The 21,057-nt window shown below is 35.4% G+C and overlaps 1 protein-coding gene and 1 non-coding gene across 2 annotated transcripts in view; both read left to right on the top strand.

Annotated features, from left to right (window-relative positions):
• TOPAZ1 (testis and ovary specific TOPAZ 1) overlaps positions 1 to 21,057 on the top strand; it is an 85,894-nt gene that overhangs the window by 587 nt on the left and 64,250 nt on the right. The window contains 3 exon segments of the mRNA XM_075995110.1: positions 313 to 2,785; positions 14,149 to 14,210; positions 15,227 to 15,354. Coding sequence (XP_075851225.1) covers positions 313 to 2,785; positions 14,149 to 14,210; positions 15,227 to 15,354 — 2,663 coding nt within the window.
• Positions 19,205 to 19,264, top strand: LOC142875393 (U7 small nuclear RNA). The gene has a single exon (XR_012922757.1). It is a non-coding gene; the product is annotated as a U7 small nuclear RNA (small nuclear RNA).

Below are 21,057 nucleotides of genomic sequence, written 5' to 3'. Positions count from 1 at the left end.
ACCGAATTGTTTTTAAAAGGTGTTTGCCTCCTCAGAAGCCTTTGGTCAGAATTACTGGGAGGAATTCCTAGTGGTCCCTTTTGGCTAGTGTGAAAAGATGATGCTAAGGGTTATTCAGCCGCCTTAGAATTTCTACAGGTTTATATGTAGTTCCGTAGAAATTATAGCTTTCATTTAAAAACAAAAGTATATTTCCATACAGCTATTCAGTGAGGTAAAAATGGATAGTTTCATGATTTTTTATTTTAAGTGGGATTGCTTTTTCCTCCTCAATATAAAATATTTTCTGGTATGTTTTGTTGTTTTGATCAGCCAAGGAAAAAAGAAAAGTTACTGAAGCCTTGAGTGATGATCCACAGCCAGGGATTGATGTGGTAAGAAAGGAATCATTAACCAGTTCGGAATCTTTTCAAACAGTGGAGTGCAGTGAATATCAAAATATGGCTTTCTTGCAGTCTTTGGGTAAGGAAGGTTTGGTAGAAGGTATTAAAAGAAGAATTCGAATAAAAAAAATTAAAAGCTTAGAAAGCCCACCTCTCAAAATAACTGAAAATGAGGCTACACAAAATATTAAGGTTGAATTCCAAGATGAACTGTACAAGAATACTCCAAAATATTCTTGTAACAGCTTGTCACCTGGAGTAGAAAATAATTCCATTTTAAAATTACATGATTGCAATTGTTTCCCCCATTCCAAGGGTTGTAATGATGAAAACAACTTGGCATACAAACCTGATGGTGGATGTATGCATGTAGCGGAGAATTCTTCAAAGTTAAAGAAAGAAAACCTTAGGAATCTTGCAGAGAAGAGTAATACAAATAGTATTCCTCAGCTCTTACAAACTGAAGGAAATTTAATGGGAGTGAGTAAGTTACTGCAAGAAGAAAGTGATTTATACCAAAGTAAAAATAATGGCTTGCTTTCCTGCCTTCAAAGTGAAAAAAATAAATATTCAGTAGAGGAGAGCAATGTTGGGAGGAAACCCAGAAAAAGGATGAAGTTATTTGGAAAAGGAGATGCAACAGCTATTGAGATGAATTTCTCTAATGTATATAACAAGTCTGAGTTGGTGTTACAAGAAAATCAAATGGGCGCCAAGGGTAAAGAAGCAGAGACTTTAGAGACTAAAAAAAATTCTTCAAATATTTTGAGAAAAGTAAACCATAATGTGCATTCTTCAATGGATCATTTATTAAGCCTCCCAGAAACTGTAGAAAAAAACCCAAGTCCTGGACATCATGTAAATGCTATATTTCAGACAACCTTTGAACTATCTTTGAAAGAAGAAACAAAAAATGCTTCAGAGCCATTAGAATGTAAAAACATGGAGCCAGAAGAGTATTTTAAATACATGAAAAGCTCCACAGTGAAATTACCTAATGATTACCATCATATTGAAAAGAAATCTTCACGGGAAGACTTTAGAAATGAAGCCGAAGAGTTGAAGGTAAGCTGTCGCAGAACAATACCGATGACTGGTAAAAGAACTTGGCCTTGTTATTCATGTGCTAGAATATCTGCCCAGTGTTGGAAAAAGGCTTCTTTGCCAGGATCAAATTACATTATTCCTGGGTCTCAGGAAAGTTTTGGGCAAGATGATTTTCTTAAACATCAAACAAATCAGACTCACTTAACTGACTCCAAATTATTGTTAGAAAGTTCCTTAACAGAAACAAACGTTGAATCTTCAAGTAAAGAGGAATTGGATTCTCGTTTAAATTGTTTCTCTTCAGTTTCTACAGCAGAACCTAATTTAATGGTTGTAAAGGAACCTATAATCAAGGATGATAAAAAGATAAACCCAGAAGAACTGAACAGAACTGGGTCAGAGGTAGTTTCTAATACTACCGAAGATATTCCGTTAACTAAGGTAACTCAAAGCTTAACAGTCAGTAAAAAAAAAGATAGAGGAAATTTAACAAGACTAAATTTGACAATGGCTTCCCAAGATGGTCAGGAAGCAAGTAACTCTACAGACAAAACTATTCATCGAAAAGCGTGCATTGCTAAACAAACACTTGTAGTTCCAGACTTGCTTAAAATATTGAACACAGGACGGCTGACTAATTTTAAAATTCCTTTACTTAAGAATAAGACAGAAAAAAGAAAAGAAGTAAATGCCAAGTCATCAGAAAGAGAAGCTTACAGTCCCTTAGAACTTCTTGACAATTTATCTGGAGCAGAGGTAAGACAGAATAGAAATAAAGAAAGTGTCTCCATCTCTACTTCAGGACCTCAGTCATTTAGCATGCAAAATAACGTAACTCCAGTGCAAGCCAGTTCTGACTCATTCTACAGGAAGAATTCCTATAGTATTTCTTCAAGCTTTACAAAGCAGTACAGTAATGGTAATAAAGCATCTAATCACATCTCTGAATCAGGCCGTATTGTTTCTAAAAAGGAAGCTGTTTCTCTCACAGTTGAAAACAATACTTTTTCTTGTGATCCTGGGTGTATAGAGAAAAGTTCTTCCTTCTGCTCTGATGTACAAGAACCCTTCCAACGAGTTTCCAGTGAAGTTAGTGGTGGAAAAATGACTAAGAATTTTTCAGAAATCAAAGTGGAGTTTCCAGATATTCTTAAAGCATATGAAGATGATGTCCTTGTAATTGATGTAATTCAAGATGACCCTGACCTCTTTGGAGTCTCCAATGAAGGGGAACTCTCAGTTGCTTCAGAGGTCCCCTTGGTAAGCCAGGAGCCCAGTGTTGCTGAAGAGCACCAATCAACAGACTCCAAGCATATGGAACTTCCAGAAAAAAAAGAACCAAGTGATGACTTGAGGTATGCATGTTCTAGTATGCCTTTTGGTGCAAATTATTGTTGGAGGTTACAAAAGCACTCTCTTAGATTTCACTAATTTATTCAGTGATCATGGAAGCTCTATTATTTTTTTAATTCCGTTATTTATTAAATGCAATATAGCATATTACTGCTGTACCCAGAAATGTCATTATGCTAAAACTTAGAGTAGAAATTAAGGATTCTCTATATCTTGGCAGATATAATAGAGCAGATTAGCTGTTCAAAATTTAAAATTATGGTTTATAAAGTGGCCTTTTAAATTAATGGAAATTGGGCCAGGCACAGTGGCTCATGCCTATAATCCTAGCACTCTGGGAGGCTGAGGCAGAAGGATCGCTCAAGGTCAGGAGTTCGAGACCAGCCTGAGCAAGAGCGAGACCCGTCTCTACTAAAAATAGAAAGAAATTAATTGGACAACTAAAAATATATAGAAAACAATTAGCTGGGCATGGTGGCGCATGCCTGTAGTCCCAGCTACTCGGGAGGCTGAGACAGAAGGATCACTTGAGCCCAGGAGTTTGAGGTTGCTATGAGCTAGGCTGACGCCATGGCACTCTAGCCTGGGCAGAGTGAGACTCTGTCTCAAAAAAATAAATAAATAAATTATGGAAATTGCTTCTTTCAAAAGTCAATTAAATTTATTTTTATATGTTCTTTAATTATTAAAAATATGCAGATAAACTTTTATTTCAGTCAGGTTACTTAAGATCAGTGCTATATATTTTAACCAGTTTTCTGTGGCTTCCTTGTTAGATAAAAAGTTCATTTTGAGGGGGAATAGAGAAGCCTTGTAAATTTTTATTTGAAGTAATTAGGGCTTGAAAGTAGAATCAAAAATTAAACTAATTTTCAGAGAAAAATGGAATAAAAATTTTATATGGTTTTACTTTTAAGGTGATGGTTTTAAATTATAATTTTCCCTCAAAATAGGACTGGTTTCCCTGAGGCAACTTTAAATGAAGCCAAGTAGTAACCTTTATGCTCAGGAACTTAATCTGTTCTAGTTGACCCCAAATTGATCTACTATTATGTCATATTTTACTAAACTTTCATAACTCCTCAAGCTCTTATATTTGTATGTTATAATACTTGAATATTAGACTGTTTTATGAACAGACTCAAAAGGAAAGATGAAAACACTTTCCACTAAGATTCAATGGTACATGACTTAAATTTCTCTGATATTTACAGATTTCTAGTTACCTTTGTGATACCATACTCTTCTTGATATTCTTAGCATGGCAGAAACTTACCACCAAATAGAATGCTTTCTGTGTGCCAAATGGAGAACGAAGAGCTTTATTATTTTTTAGCCATGTAATGAGATAGGATGGTAATCTGCTCATTTTGAAGATGGAAAAAATGAAGATGACAAGTTGTCACTTGCCCAAGGTCACATTGCTAAGTAACAGAATCCAGATTTGAACCCAGGCCTTTCTTACTCTAACACGAGTGGTTCCTTTACCTTTATACCCTGAGCTTGATTTTTTAAAATCTTCTTGATGCTGTGTGACTTTTTAGGCAAATTATTCTACCTTATCTGTAAAAAGGGAAAGTACTTGCCTCAGGGCTGTGAGGATTAAATCAAAGAATGAATAGAAAAGGTTTTACCATGGCACTACCATAGGTGAGTAGTGAGGGATCAGTAAGAGGTAGTTCTTGAGTTTTTTTTTTAACTATTACACCATGCTTCCTTTGAGGAATACAAAGGCAAGTTAGAGCAAATCTTACATTCTCTTAAGAGCAAACATCTCTGTTGACTAACAAAATGTTGCCAATGAGCTACAGCCAAAAATAGAAAGAGATAAATGTTGTGAATTAAAGTGCAGGAAATTTATCATTCTTTTTTTTAAAGAATAATGGCTAATTTTTGAAAAGTGATACATGTTCATTACATTAAAACATAAAAAGGAAGAAAAATGCCACTACCCAAGTAACAAATTAATTGCTATTTGTATGCATCATTCCAGACTTCTATCTATGCATATATGTGGATATAATATTAGAAAAATTAGATCATGCCATTTTTTAGTACAAACATTAAAGTTAGCTTTATTTACACTTAACTAGAAGGGGTGGGGAAACTGAAGTGAAATGAAAGAATCACTGAATTGATATATTTTTCACCATAAGAAATTAGTTCCTAAAAGTTATCTCTGAAGTTAATAGGGAAGATTATTTAAAAGCAAATTCTATCTTAACTTTTAGATATTGTGTTCCAACTTTAGACAGCAGTGTTTGCTTTCCTATTGTGAAAGATGAACGAATCTGTACATAGTTACTTTTTCTCCCAATCTTGCCCCCCACATTTTTGTTAAAATTTTTTTTTAAATTTTTAAATTTTTTTATTTCAGGATATTATGAGAGTATAAACATTTTGGTTACATTTTATGTCACCCAAGCAAGGATTAGAGGCATGCCCTTCCCCTCTACAATGCTCACCGCAACCACTAGTTGTGAGTTTACCCCGCAACCCCCTAATCCCTGGAGAATAGTACTATGTTTCCCCGAAAATAAGACAGGGTCTTATATTTATTTTTCCTCAAGAAGACAGCCTAGGGCTTATTTTCAGGGGATATGTTATTTTTTTTAAGTATAGTACAACAATCTACATTTATTCAGATATACTTAAGTCATCTTCTTCTGGAACATCATCATAACTCTCCAAACCCCAAATTCCATGCTGAATTTCTTGGGACTCTATTTCCTTTAGAACCATTGGCCCCAATCTCTCATTTCGAGCAATAGAGCTGTCATGGGGCAGATGAGAAGGGCTGCTCATCTTCTTTACCACTCCGTGATGAAATGCATGGGTTGTGCAGATATGCTGCATAGCCATGCCCATCACTAGGTCTTATTTTCTGGGTAGGGCTTATGTTGCGCAAATGCTTAGAAATCCTGCTAGGGCTTATTTTATGGGGAGGTCTTATTTGTGGGGAAACACAGTACTACAGTGTGAGCACCATAGTGTTGATCAATTTGATGGTGAGTACGTGTGGAGGCTATTCCTCCCATCTTGAGATACCTCACTTCAGATAATGGGCTCAAGCTCAATCCAGGAAAATATAAGAGGTGCTAGATCACTGTCATTTCTTATAATTGAGTAATATTCCATTGTTATACACATACCAAATTTTAATAATCCACTCATGAATTGACAGGCACTTGGATAGTTTCCACATCCTTGCAATAATGAATTGTGGTGCCGTAAACATTTGGGTGCAGATGTCTTTATTATAGAATGTCTTTTGTTCTTTTGGGTAGATGCCTAATAGTGCTATTGCTGGATCTAATGGTATTTCTATTTTTAGCTCTTTGAGGTATCTCCAAATTCTTTTCCACAGAGGTTGCACTAATTTGCAGTCCCACTAGCAGTGTAAGAGTGTTCCCATCTCTCCACGTCCTTGCCAACATTTGTTGTTTGGGGATTTTTTTTTTTTTTTGAGACAGAGTCTCGCTTTGTTCCCCAGGCTAGAGTGAGTGCCATGGCGTCAACCTAGCTCACAGCAACCTCAAACTCCTGGCCTCAAGCAATCCTACTGCCTCAGCCTCCCAAGTAGCTGAGACTACAGGCATGCGCCACCATGCCCAGCTAATTTTTTCTATATATATTAGTTGGCCAATTAATTTCTTTCTATTTATAGTAAAGATGGGATCTCGCTCTTGCTCAGGCTGGTTTTGAACTCCTGACCTCGAGCAATCCGCCTGCCTTGGCCTCCCAGAGTACTAGGATTACAGGCGTGAGCCACCGGGCCTGGCCCCTGTTTTGGCATTTTTTGATAGAGGCCAATCTCACTGGGGTTAGGTGATATCTCATTGTGGTTTTGATTTGCATTTCTCTAATGATTAGAGATATTGAACATTTTTTAAATATGTTTGCTGGCCATTATTCTGTCTTCTTTTGAAAAGTTTCTATTCATTTCCTTTGCCCATTTATTGAGGGGGTTGTTTGATTTTTTCTTGTTGATGTTTTTTAAGTTCTAGGTAGATTCTTATTATCTGCCCTTTATTGGATGTGTGGAGAGCAAATATTTTCTCCCATTCTGTAGGCTGTCTATTCGCTCTAATGATAGTGTCTTTGGCTGTGCAAAAGCTTTTTAATTTGATCAGATCCCATTTATTTATTTTTGTTGCTGTGGTGATTGCTTTGGGGGTCTTCAAAAATTCTTTTTCTAGGCCGGTGTCTGAGAGGGTCTTCCCAACATCTTCTAGAATTCTTAAGGTTTCATGCCTTAGGTTTAAGTCTGTTATCCATCTTGAATTGATTTTTGTGAGAGGTGAAAGGTGGGGATCACTTTTGCAGGTAGCGTTCTAGTTTTCTCAGCACCATTTATTGAAAAGAGATTCTTTTTCCCAGTGTATATTTTTGTCTACTTTGTCAAAGATGAGATTACCATATGCGAATGGTTTCATCTTGGGATTCTCAGTCCTGTTCCAAAGGTCTATGTCTCTGTTCTTATTGTATATTGCTAAGCCTTGTGCCATTTGCATTCTCCTCAGTAATCTGAATTCCTGAAGATTCTTCTCTATTTAAATTGATTCAGTCTATACTACCAATCCTTTATACTTTCCTGTAATCTTGGCTATTTTGATTCATCACTTAGTTGGATAGATTTTAAAGCAAAAAAGAAAATTAAGCATTCATGATTGCTGTATTCTCTAAGATCTTGGGTGCATAAGAATGACTTGTCTAAGAGCAAATTATCTGGCTATACAATTCTTGGTTTATGTTTCTCCTCCTCACAACTGTGTAGACATTTCTCCTTTGCTTTCTGGCTTCATTTATTATAGTGGAAAACCCTGAGGCCAAACTAATACTCCCACTGCACCTCTTTAAACTGCCTTTTTTTCTTCTTGCTTTCCACCTTGGGATTAGCAATTTTATATCAGTCTTTCCTGAGACAAGGTGAGCCTTTTTAGTTTGCAGCATCAAGTTTTTACTTCAGATGATTTTATTTAATATCTTTTAACTTCATTTCCCTTTATTTCAAAAGCACCAATTATACTTTTATTGGCTCTTCTTTGCCTTTCATGTCTGCTTCTGAAGTATCAGTTTTTAAATAAACTTGAAATTTTCCTTGGTTATTTTAATATTTCTATTTTTTATCTGCACTGGAAATATCAATTTTTATAGTCATCCACAGTGCTAGGGTAAACTTTAATAGGGAAAAATGGAATCATGATAATTATAGGATCTATCAGTAGTTGCAGAAGCTCCTGTGGTTAATAGTTCTAGAACTAAATTAAGCTTAAAATATGATTTCAAATTTCAGCTGTTTCCTTTACCAATCAGTTGCTAGTTCATATACTTCTTTTTTTTGAGACAGAGTCTCGCTCTGATGCCCGGGGCTAGAGTGCCGTGTCATCAGCCTAGCTCACAGCAACCTCAAACTCCTGGGCTCAAGCAATCCTCCTGCCTCAGCCTCCTAAGTAGCTGGGACTACAGGCATGCGCCACCATGCCTGGCTAATTTTTTCTATATATTTTTAGTTGGCCAATTAATTTTTTTCTATTTTTAGTAGAGATAGAGTCTCTCTTTTGTTCAGGCTGGTCTTGAAATCCCGATCTTGAGCAATCCTCCTGCCTCGGCCTCCCAGAGTGTCAGGATTACAGGCATGAGCCACTGAGCCCAGCCTAGTTCATATACTTCTTACCCCGCTCCCCCCCTTTAAGACATTAAGAGGTTGAAGTCTATTAGAATGAGTTTTTATTTTACAGGAATAAAAAATAGAAGACGAGAAAGTGTTAGGCCCAGATATTTGTCAGAAGCTCTGGACTATCTTTTATTGATAAAACAAGTAGATAAATCTGAGCTGATTTAATTGTTGGGGAAAGCATTCTCAGACCTGGTTAGGGAGAATTTGTAAGGTGTTTAAGTCATAATAGAATGCATACTCATTGTTGTCAGTCTCCACAGTGAGGAAAGTTCATAATAAAATCTAAACTATTAGAAGCATCATAGAACTCATTCACTAAAACTTGAATTGATAAGCTTGGAAATGTGTAATGGCTGAAATTGGTAAAACTTTTTGAATTAGCCCTTAAGTACCATAGGAAATGATCTGAGAATGTCTATAATAGTCAGTGCTAGACAGTTAATCTGTACTAGAACATAGGATTATTATTATATGCTAAAATACCAGTTGAATTATAATATATGTAGATTGAGCTTTTAAGAATCGGCCACAAATTCAGGGGAATTACTGTATAGCAGGAGGAGGACTAATGTATTTGTAATAAAAATATATAAACTGAAGTACTAAGAATAGTAGGAATTTAGAAAAGAAAGGAATGAAAAAGGATCTTGGAAAGTAAAAAAATTGTGTTGATCCTTGAAGTTTGCGTTCATTTAGATTAAAAAAGGGGAAGAAAGAAACAAGTTTTGGGGAGGAGAAATGAGGAATATGTGGGCAAAAAGGTAAAGGTAGATAATGAACATGATCATGTAGGGAAAGTTATAAAGGCTTTCCTGACTCCATCAGGCAGAGGCAGGAACCCTTATGTGTTGCCATAGCACCTATGCTACCTCAGTTATAGCACTGATTCCATGATAATATAATTTATATCTCTCTTGCCTGCTAAACTGTTGGATTTCTTGAAGATAGAAAACACCCATGTCTTGTTACCTTTGGAAGTCCAATCCCTCATATATTGAGGTGGGAAAGAGAATTAAGGTTTCCATTTCTACTTGAGAATATTGAAGGCTATTTCTCAAGTTCTTAGATTGGAATATATGTAAATGAAAACAGTGAATTCTTTCTAAAGCAAATAGACATTGAAGACTAGTACGAAATAAGGTTTGATAAGTACTATGATGCCACATGAAGGAGGTTGGGAAGTTAGGCATTTGAACTTAGTACACAATTGATGCTGGTGGTCAGTAAGGATCAGTTATACTACCTTCCCAACTTGTACTTAAATCCATAAGGAGCTGTTATACATTCTGGGGCTGGTAAATAGTAAACAAACTTCTATGGGGAAATATGTCTGGTACCAGTGCACAGAAGCTAAAAGCCTATCACTTTTGCCCAAGTATTTGAGTTCCACTAGACCCATGCCTAGCATGGATCTAGCCTGGGCAGATTATATCCTGTCTCAAGGAATTTACTATCTCATAATCTAATTTAATCCAAGTTTATTCCCCAGGTGATTGGCCTTCTAGAGTATAGTGGTTTTTATGACCAGTTTCACCATATTAAATGACAAAAAAACAGGTTTCCACTCAAAGTAAAGATCATTCTTTCTGTCCTATATTGAGACTCCTTGCCTGTCTTTTAAGAAACTTACTTTTCTTCATTGTCCCTTTCCAATGAATATCTGATGTGTTCTAACTGTAGTGCAAATTTTTACACCTAATTGTAAGAACTGATATTTAATGTCTACCCTGTGCTGGATATAGTACTTATTTTATTTAGTGGAGCAATTCTGAGATTGGAACTGGCCCTGTCTTTATTGAATCAAAGAGATTAACTTTCCAAAGGACACACAGATTACAAGAATCAGAGCTGACACCTGAACTCAGGGCAACCTGCTCGAGAGTCTGTTCCTTATCCCTAAAATGGCATGCTGGAAGAGTGGCATTTTAGTTCTTTTTATAGCTTTAATTTGATTGCAAACTACCACAGAACATTATTTTACTTTTGATCCCTTTCCTGTCTCATCTATTCCTCCTCTTTAAAGCAGAAGGTGGGGTAATATGAAGAAACATCTTTCCAATTTTTATATATTTTTTTCTCTTTGAGGCCACATAAACCATTGTTTCTTGTCATTGCTGAAATAAACAGTGTTGTACTTGATCGAGTAATCATATATAATATCATGAAACCTAAGCTCACAGCATGGCATCAGGCTCAGGAACTTCTGGCTTAATGAATTGGATACTGTAATATTTCTCTACTTATGGCCACTGCTGTCTGCAGAATAATTTATACTAGCAAATTTGTGGTAGTCCTATCCAGAAACAGAATATATGAATAAAGAGATGAATATTGACCACAGTTAGCTAGTTAGCATCTCAAAAGGAGACAGTAACATTTTGAATTTTTTCTTGTGCTATAGTTTTCAAACTTTTTCTGCTAATAATTATTCTAAAACAATCATCTTCTAACCTTTTTGTCAATTACCCACAATAAAGATGTTTTACTTTAACATACAGTATATACTTATAAACAGATGAAACAATAGGTGTTCAAAAACAGTATTTTCCTTACAAGTGATATAATCTCATATGTTGTATTTTATTCTAGTTCATTAAAAAAGTTCTTGGTTGGGACCCACTAAATAGATTTTCTTACCCACTTAAAAAATGCTGTGCTAGAGGATAAGCTTGATATAATCTGTGTGGTTCTTCAGAGTTGACTTAAACCTTTTATTCCTCTCTTCTTTTTGCTCAGACTTTTCTCTTTTGCTTCTCTGTATTTCTGTAGCCTTACCTGTCTGTCTCTATTTTCTCTCTTTTCCTCCTTCTACCTTTCATTCTTTCCTTTTTCATTCTACTAACATAGAACTATAATTTCCCAGTCCACCAATGCAGAGCTGTAAGATATTTATGTAAATTGTAACTTTGCTCACTTTATGATTTTTTTTAATTTAGGTGAATTTAAGTTTTTTGTGTCAAATTCAAAACAAAATTATTTCTTAAAGTAGCATATACAATTTTACCTTCCTTGTAAGTTAGCTATTTACATAGTAAAAAGTTTCTCTTCAGCATCACCTTTCTTTCCAGAAAAAAAAAAAAAAAGAAAAAAGAAAAAAAAAAAAAAAGTTTCTCACACCTGTGTGAATTATACCAGCAATATTATATATGCTATCTTAATACTTCAAAATTAAACTAATATATTTATTGTACCCATTTATGAGTGGAACTTTCAGGATAATTAGAAGCCACAGAAACATCCCTCAGTTCTTCACTATTGAGTACTTAATTCTGTTCATGCTACCTTAATATCGCTCATGTCTGTTCCTTCCTCTCAATTCTTACTGCTACTATTTTATTTATCTTTCTCGTAGATTATTGTAATAAACTCCTGGTAAATCTTCCTAAACTCTTTTAACTCTTTTGTCATAGTGATATTCTGAAATAGAAAGTGGCCTACCAGTGACTGTTTAGAATGCATCACTGGTTTTCAGCCACCTGAGGATAGAGTCTAAATTGCTTGGCTAGGCTTTTTAAGGCTCTTTAGTGGATCTATATCCATTCCCTCTTTGATAACTGTGGTTTTGGAGAGAGGAAAGTGGGGTGAAAAGCTAATGAAAGATAAACATAGCAAGCAGCTCATTGTTTCCACAATGTGCCATATACTTTAATCCTTTTGCTTACGTTTATCTGAAAGTCCCTTTCTTTTTATTCCGTTATCAGTCCAATCGCATCTGAGATGTTATTCCAGGAATTTACTCCAATTATTCTCTTGGCCCATATCTCAGTATATTACTGTGTTTACTTGTATGTGAGCCTCACCCTGTACTAGGAGTTTCTAGAGAAGAGAAAGGCATCTTCATTTATGTCTCCCCAGTGTCTAGTACTGTGTGCTAAGAATATGATAGGTGCTGCATATATAGAGAGAAACTAGACACATATGGGCCATGTCCTCATAGAGCTTTTAAGGAAGCAAATATTTAAGTACAATAAAATGATAGGAGAAATGCGAGATGTTAAAGGCTTCCCGATGAAAGTAGACATTTAAGATGAGCTCTAAAGGATAAGTAGGAATTAGATAACAGGTGAAAAAAAGTGAGAAACTGAAATAATGTTCCATGGCTTAGTGTTCAGATGGCAAGAAATGAAGCTATAGAATGTACAGAAGCTCAGTCATGAAGGGCTTTGAAAGGATGAGCACAGAATTTCCTTTTGAATTGCAAGACTTTTGAGAGGGAAGTGGTGAACTATAAAGAATTAATATGCCAGGACAACAGGCATAAACAGACCATAGTACGCAAACTAGAATTTGTGGTGAGTTTGAACTTTATCCTAAGCATGTAGGAATTCACTGAAGGGCTTCTAAGATCAGATTTACATTTTAAAAATCACTATAGCTCTGGTGTGGAGAATAAATTGTCAGGGAGCTATTATAATAATTAGACCAAAAGAACATGGTGACTTCAGAGAGAAGTGGGAGTGGATTTGAGAGAAGTTTAGGAAGTGAATATTGATTAATCAGATGGAGGTGAGGCAGAGGAAGGAGTCAAAGATACCTCATTTCTCTCTTACTGTTCATCTCCTATGCAAAGGGACAGGATTAAGGAGGTCAAATTTAGACACTTTGAGTTGGAGAGGCCTTTGAGATACTGAAATGGAAATATTCTAGTAGACAGCTAGATATGAGTCTAAAGAGGTCTGGATTAGAGGAGATTTGCATTTGCATGTGTTTTCTGTTTGTATTATAATTTTCGCATCCCTTAAGCTATACAATGCTTATTATTTCTAGGGTTTATGTTGGGAAAAAATACTTCATGTTTTCCAAACTTCAAAGAAAGGTGTATACAAGATGCTTTGTTTAGTTTTCCTCTTCCTTGGCTAGGAAGTAACTCTGAACCAGTGAGCACTTTAGAGCTGTAGGATATGCTTAATAAAACCCATTTGTTATATGAATGAATAAATGGTGGGATTATAGGTGTTTGTTGTATTTTATTTTGTGTACTTTTATATATTTTAAATGTTGTCTAAGTTTTAAAAAATGGAATAGTGTTTGGCCTTTTGTATTTGAGTGGCCCATATATATGTAGTTTTTATCTGTTGGGCCTATGTTATTGGCTTTAAGAACATTTTATCTCATTTAATCCTCACAATAACCTTGTGGGCAGATGGTATTCCCATTTTACAGATATGATTAGACTCAAAGAAGTTAAGTAATTTTGCCATAATTTACACAGTAAGTGGCAGAACAATATTTGAACCCTGATTGGTCTAACTCTAATCTTAACCTTTAGAATATAAGTTGACTTTAGAGACTACAAAAAATATTCAAACAATGCTCCAGCTGTCTTCCTTTTATACGGGCAGTAGGACATATATATATGTGCTTTAGAAGTTAAACATTATCTTGTATTGGTGTAATACTTGAAAATTTTTTAAATGTTTGGTATATCTTGTCAGGTTCTCTCTGAGTAATGAAGTCTGAGTGGCAGCACCCCCTAATAGTTGAAGCGTATGTGATTAATGAGCTAAATGAGGAATCTGCATGGGTGTGCCTGGCTCTGAGTCCCATTATGGTACTGTATCTTGGAGGACTTGAGCTGATGTTTACCACTTGCCAAAGCTAATTATTAATATATAATGTTTAAAGAAGTGAATAGTTATGCTTAGAATCTTTTATTATGTTTAAGTTCTGCTTGCTTTATAATAGAGAACTTCCTGTGCTGGACCCTGTATTAATGAAATCAGAGATCTGTGCTTCTTTGTCAGCAGGTAAAATTTGACATTTTCAGTATATGTAGTATTGAAACATCTTTTTATACCTCCATTCAGGCCTGGTCAAAATGAATTCATTAGAATAGGATGCTTTTCATCTTGTAGTCTGTTAAACATAATGTTTTGCAGTTTGTCAGTTTTTCTCAGTTTAAAGTGTAACTGGTTGGCAAATCAGATTTTGAGATATTTTCCATTTGATTATTTAATAAATAACTTTGTTAGACTTTATCTACAAAAGATAGGCAATCTCAGTAATTTTTGTAGTCTTATTTTGAAATTAAAATATGTAAGCTTTACCATGTTTTAAATCTGAGTTATTTACATTTTTTTGTAATTAACAGCTAATCGAGGTCAGGCGCGGTAGCTCATGCCTGTAATCCTAGCACTCTGGGAGGCCAAGGCGGGAGGATCGTTCAAGATCAGGAGTTCGAGATCAGCCTGAGCAAGAGCGAGACCCCATCTCTAGTAAAAATAGAAAGAAATTAATTGGCCAACTAAAAATATATAGAAAAAATTAGCGGGGCATGGTGGCGCATGCCTGTAGTCCCAGCTACTCGGGAGGCTTAGGCAGAAGGATTGCTTAAACCCAGGAGCTTGAGGTTGCTATGAGCTAGGCTGATGCCACAGCACTCCAGCCAGGGCAACAGAGTGAGACTCTGTTTTTAAAAAAAAAGCTAATCGTAAGTCTAAATGCCTGAATCTTTATTTCATAGGATATAACTTAATATGAAAGTTAATTTTACTTTGGCTTTCAAGTTTTAAAAATGTATTTTAAATAGCTGGATGCAATCAAGAAAAATTCTTATATCTCACTGCCAATTCTTCTTATATAATGGAGTTATTTTGCTAGAGAAGAAGTAATTATATATAATTTGCTGAAAATTCTACTTGATATTTGTCACATTAGACCTTAAAAGAGCCTCTGAATTCTAAGTCATATTTTAGAACAGTCTTTGAGTGACTTGGCTATTTTGTCATTTAAAGTTTCTATCATTGAAATTATTTCTTTTCAGCAACTGAAATAAAACATGATTCCAAAGATGCAAACATTTCCTTAGGAGAAGTTACTAATGAGACCTCTGAAAATGAAAAACTGGGAGACTTCAGTGAACAAATAAAAGGTTCAGACTTGGATGAAAAGGTACTAGGGAATCCTTTGCATTTTCTTATTTCTTAGTCGTAAATAGTGGTAATGGAGAATTTCATTTTAACAGTGCTGTCATGTGACAAGTGTAACTCCTTTTATTGAATAAAAGAATCATATCACTCTGGCCATGGGATGTATCCCTTGATGCTTTGCATAAGCATTGTATGAACAAGTTTTCCCTTGTCTGGGAAAATGGCATGTACTATTTAATTACATACTGTGTTTAGCTTTTCAGTATCCTGAAGTTCATCACAAACCTATGTAAGTCTTTCTAAATGGTACATTTTTTTTTTTCCTCATTAAACACAAAGTACTGAATATCATTTGCTCTTCCTTGAAATTTTTGAATAGCATAGTACCTGAGGGCTATGAATGTAAGCATCAGTTATTCAACCACAGATGTAGAAGGCAGAGGAATTAGAGCTAAACTTGATGCTGGAACATACCATTGGTGTATGCTTAGGGGAAGAATTGGGGTATCAAGTTTTCTGTGCCAATTTTCTGCTAGATAATGTGTATGATTGTCTGAACCTTTTGCATCATTTGACTGCTAGGCAACTGTTTCATACTTTCTTATTAAACCTTCAGTTCCTCCTTATTCATCCTCACAACTAACAACCTGGTTTCCTAGTTCACCAAGATAATTGAAGTAATTTGAAAAGAATGTCCCAGGTTCCTACTATATGTTAGAACACCTACCTGCATTTGCTCTGAGAACTCTAGCTTTCTCTTCATTACAATGGATAAACTAGCCAAGGCTATTCCTTCCACTGGTGCTAGATTCATCTCTTCTGTCTCGCTACTGTAGAATTCTCCTCTCATTACCAAATCATTCTTGTCAACATTTAAATGTGCTTTAGTCCCATCTTTGGACAAAACAAACCAAAAAACCCTTTAATGGTTTCATTGCCCTTTTCAGCTGTCATCCTGTCTCTCAAAAGGCTTGTCTATACCCATTATCTCTAATTTCTCTCCTCCAGTTCTGTTAAAAGGAGACCTTTTCAAAGATCTTCACTGTCACACCTCCACCAAAATTACTCTTAAACTCACTGATGACATCCTTGTTGCTGAATCTAATGGATATATCTCAGTCTTAACCTGCCATCAGTATTTGACACAGTTGATCACTCTTTCCTTGAAACACTTTTCACTTGGCTTCCAGAATAAACATACTTACCTGGTTTACTTTCTACCTTTCTATCTGTGACTTCCCAGCTAGTTTCGCTAGTTTCTCCTGATTTCTCTGACCTCTGTATGTTAGAGTGACTTAGAGCCCAGATCATGAATCTGTTCTCCCCCCCCCCGATTTGTTTCCTAGATGGTTTCATCCAATCTCATTGTGTTAAATGCCATTTATGTGCTAAAATTATCAAATTTATATCACCAGCTTGAATTCCTTTTCTGAATGAACCACAAACCTTTTTGTCTAGTTGCAAACCTGCTTTTTCCACTTGAATATCAAATTTGGCATCTCAGACTTAACATGTTAAAAACTGGACTCCTGCTATAATCTTCCCCCACCACAAACCAGCTCTTCCTGAAACCTTCTTCTGTTAATGCTAACTCTATCCTTTATAATTTCCCAGGCCCAAAACCTTGAACTTCCATACTTTCTTTTTCTCTCACTCCATATGCAGACTGAGGAAATCTTACTTTGTCTTCAGATGATGTCTAGAAACTGTCCACTTTTCATCATCCTCATCAACACTATGCAGGCCCAGGCCAGTATCATCTTGTCTGAATTATTGTAGTAGCCTCTGAACAGATCTCCTGCTTCTAATCTTGCCCTCTTGTAGTTTATTCTCTACACAGAATAAGTTAGATCATGTCATTCTTCTGTTTCAAACTTTCCAATGGCTTCTTTTTTTTTCCATTTTTTTTAATTTCAGCATATTATGGGGGTACAAGTGTTAAGGTTATGTATATTGCCCATGCCACCCTGATTCAAATGCCTGGAATGTTTTTCCCATAGAAAGTGGTATACCTGGGTCTGTTATTTGCTTTCAGTCTTTATTTATACTTAAAGTTCTCAGGTATATCTTTCCTGGCCATCCAACCTAAAATTTCAATGCTTTCCATTCTCCCAACATTTCATTATCTCCCTTTCTTGCACTTACCATGATACTATACATTTACTTATTTTTATTTATCTTGGTCTCTTACTGTTAGAACGAAACTCCATGAAGGCAAATATTTTTATCTATCTTAACTACAGAATCTCTCTCACCTAGAGTAATAACAAATTGTTGAATGAATAGCAAATGTGAACCTCATTTGACAATTGTCTATAAATGCTAGAAGTGTCCTATAACAAGAATAAAAATCTCACAAAGCACTTGCTTAATGATTTGACGATAACAGACAACATGTATTGAGCCTTTAGCAACTGCTAAACACCTAGCATGAGTTATCACATTTTATTAAACCCCTGTAGGTCCAATGACCTGTTAGAATTTGTAGAGGTCAGCAAAGCTGTTATACTTATGGCTACAGTTTATTACAGTTAAAAGAATCCCAATTAAAACCAGCACATAGGGCAGAGTCCAGGAGCCACATAGGGCAGAGTCCAGGAGATACCAGACACAAGCTTCCAGTTGTTCTCTCCCAGTAGAGACATGTATGGCAACACACTTGGAGTGTTGCCTGCTATACGTTAAGCCATAATGTTCAGGGTTTTTATTTGGAGTCAGTCACAAAGGCATGGGTGACTACTTCCATGACTGACCTTAAGTCAGTCTCTAGTCCTTCCAAAGGTCACTCAGTCTCTAGTCCCTCCAAAGGTCAAGCTGATACCGTATGACCCAGAGTTTCCACCATAAATCACATTGTTAGCATAGACTATCTGACGTAGCCCCAGTCTCTACTGGGTAAACATAGACACATTCATCAGACAGGATATTCCAAGGGCTTAGAAGTTACCTCCCATGGGCAGGTCAAGGGCCAAACCTTTAATGTGAAGGGTATGGACAACTTAGACTTGCTGAATTAATCCTTCACTGTGCATACATCTACTGTTACTTCCTTTTACAAATGAGAACACTGAGACTTAGTATCTTGTCAAAGGTCACACAGCAGAGTCCTTTGACTCTACACCAGGGGTCAGCAAACTTTTTCTTTATTGGGCCCAGATAGTAAATATCTGTATGGCTTCGTCGGCCATACGATTGCTGTTGTAACTGCTTCTCTCTACTATTGTAGTGCAAAAGTAGCCATAGACAATATTTAAACAAGTAGGGATTACTGTTTTCAAATAAAATTTTAATTGACAAAAAATAGGCAGCCTTTAGGCTGTACTTTGATGACCCATGTTTAAAGCATTAAAAAATAGAAGAAACAACTTATACTCTATTCTACTTAAGCATGAGAAATGTTAATTCTTTCACTCCTGTAAGGATGCAATTTGGGTGTTTACCATAATTCACTGAGTTCTTGTTTTTTTTTTTTTTTTTTTCCCAACAATGCCATTGGTATACTGAGTTCTTAACACTGTAAATATTTTAAAGCTGTAGACTCTTCAATATTAATTATTTTAAAAATAATCCGAGTGCAAGGTGTTTCCAAATTATTGATCACAACCAGTCACAGATTCCTTTGTTCCTTCTCTACTCCCACTGCTTCAGTTGACCAGCCTTTAAAAAAAAAAAACAAGAAAAATAAAAATAAAATAACCCAAAAGAAATCATTTAGCTGCTTCCTAGTATAGTGACATTTCTTTCTTTTGTTTAAGAGAAGGAAGATGATCAATTTATCCTTCTATAATGATACCATGGTAGGCTTCAAAGTACTCAAAATTTAGAAAATACATAACCTAGTCAATAATATTTGCCTTTAAAATACCTGGCACCAGTGTTACAGCTCTTTTAGAATTTGTCTAGCAGGTTCCAATCCTCAGCGGAAGACCCCCTATAAAAAAATTTTTTTTTTTAAATAAAAAAAAAAAATACAATGAAATAAAATACCTGGCACCCAGATTTGAAAATTAACAAACTTTTGTTCATCTCTCTACACTTACATTTTAGGAACATTTGACAGTAAATCGTTTGACTTATAGGATACATTCCTGTCCTCCTTCTTTATTTCTTTTCTGCTCTTATATATGGCTGTCTATGAACTTTTAGAAATTTTTCTTTATTGATCTTTTATTTCCCACTATATATATATTTTCTCATTACATATATATATGTTTTTTCTGGAGACCTTATTTCTTTTCTACTATGTATCAGTGTACCCAGAATCCATATGTAATAATTTTTAGGTTTACCATGGTAATACTTGCTTGATGAGCTCCAAATAGTTAAAGCATTAGTGTACTTTTTAAAAAACATTTTATTAATATTTTAAACTAATTATAGATTCACAGGAAGTCACAAAGGTAATACAGGGAGGGCCCATATAGCCTTCACCCAGTTTTCTCCTATAATTACATCTTAAAGTACAATAATCAGAAGCAGGAAATTGATATTGACACAATGTATTTATGTAGTTTTTTGTATTTTATCAAATGTGCAGATTTGTGTGGCCACCACTGCAATCAAAGAGCTATTTCATCATCACAAAGATCTCCATTATGCTACTTCTTAATGGTCAAACCTTGCTTCTTCCCCCAACATCTCTAACCTTAGCGACTGCTGATCTGTTTTCTATCTCTATAACTTTAGCATTTTGCAATAAATGTAAATTCATAGGAAGTTGGCTAGAAGATTATTAATTATATTGACAATTCTAAAATAACTAGCTTTTGTTCTACTCATTTTTTTCTATTTCTTTGTTTTCAATTTCACTGATTTCTGCTCTGAAATTTTTTTCCTTCTGCTTACTTTGGATTAATTTGTTCATCCTTTTAGTTTTGTAAAGTTGCAGCCGAGGTCATTGATTTGAAACCTTTATTATTTTCTAATAGAGCCATTTAGTGCTATACACTTACTCATAAATACTGCTTTAGCAGCATCCTACTGTTTTTTGAGATGACTAGATCCACATGCAGTTGTGAGAATAGTACATAAAAATCTCATGAACTCTTGCTTTCTCCCAGCGGTAATATATTGCAAAACTATAGTACAGTATCACTACCAGAATATTGGAATTAGTATAGTCAATACACAGAATATTTCCATCACCACAAGGATCCCTCATGTTGTTCTTCCTTAGTCAAACAACTTCCTTCTCTCCTTCCCACCAACCTCTCTTTAACCCTGGACAGCAGTTCTCCATTTCTATAATGCTGTCATTTCAAGAATATTATACAAATGGAATCATTCAGTATGTAACCTCTATAGATTGTTTTTCTTTCACCCAGCATAATCCTCTTGATATTCATGCAGGATGTTGAATGTATCAATAGTTCGTTCATTTTTACTGCTTAGTAATACTCCATGGTATGGGTGTACCACAGTTTATTTTAGCTATTCACTCACTGATGGATATTTAGGTTGTTTCTAGTTTAGGGCTAGTAACAAATAAAACTGCTATCTATAAACATTCATGTACAGATCTTTGTACCTAAGTTTTAATTCCTCAGGGATAAATGGGCTATGATTGCTGAGCTATACAGTATATAATGGCATGCATAGGTTTTAACTTGGGTGAACTCAACCTCCAGATCACTATCCTGCAATAGGAGTCAGTTGAAATCTTTGTTTATTTCTTTTAGTCTTAGCTGGACTATTTGGAATTCTACCTTACATATGTGTAGTTCAG

Source organism: Microcebus murinus, chromosome 1, assembly GCF_040939455.1.
Source record: "Microcebus murinus isolate Inina chromosome 1, M.murinus_Inina_mat1.0, whole genome shotgun sequence".
Classification (NCBI taxonomy): domain Eukaryota; kingdom Metazoa; phylum Chordata; class Mammalia; order Primates; family Cheirogaleidae; genus Microcebus; species Microcebus murinus.
This window is presented reverse-complemented; position numbering and strand designations above follow the sequence as displayed.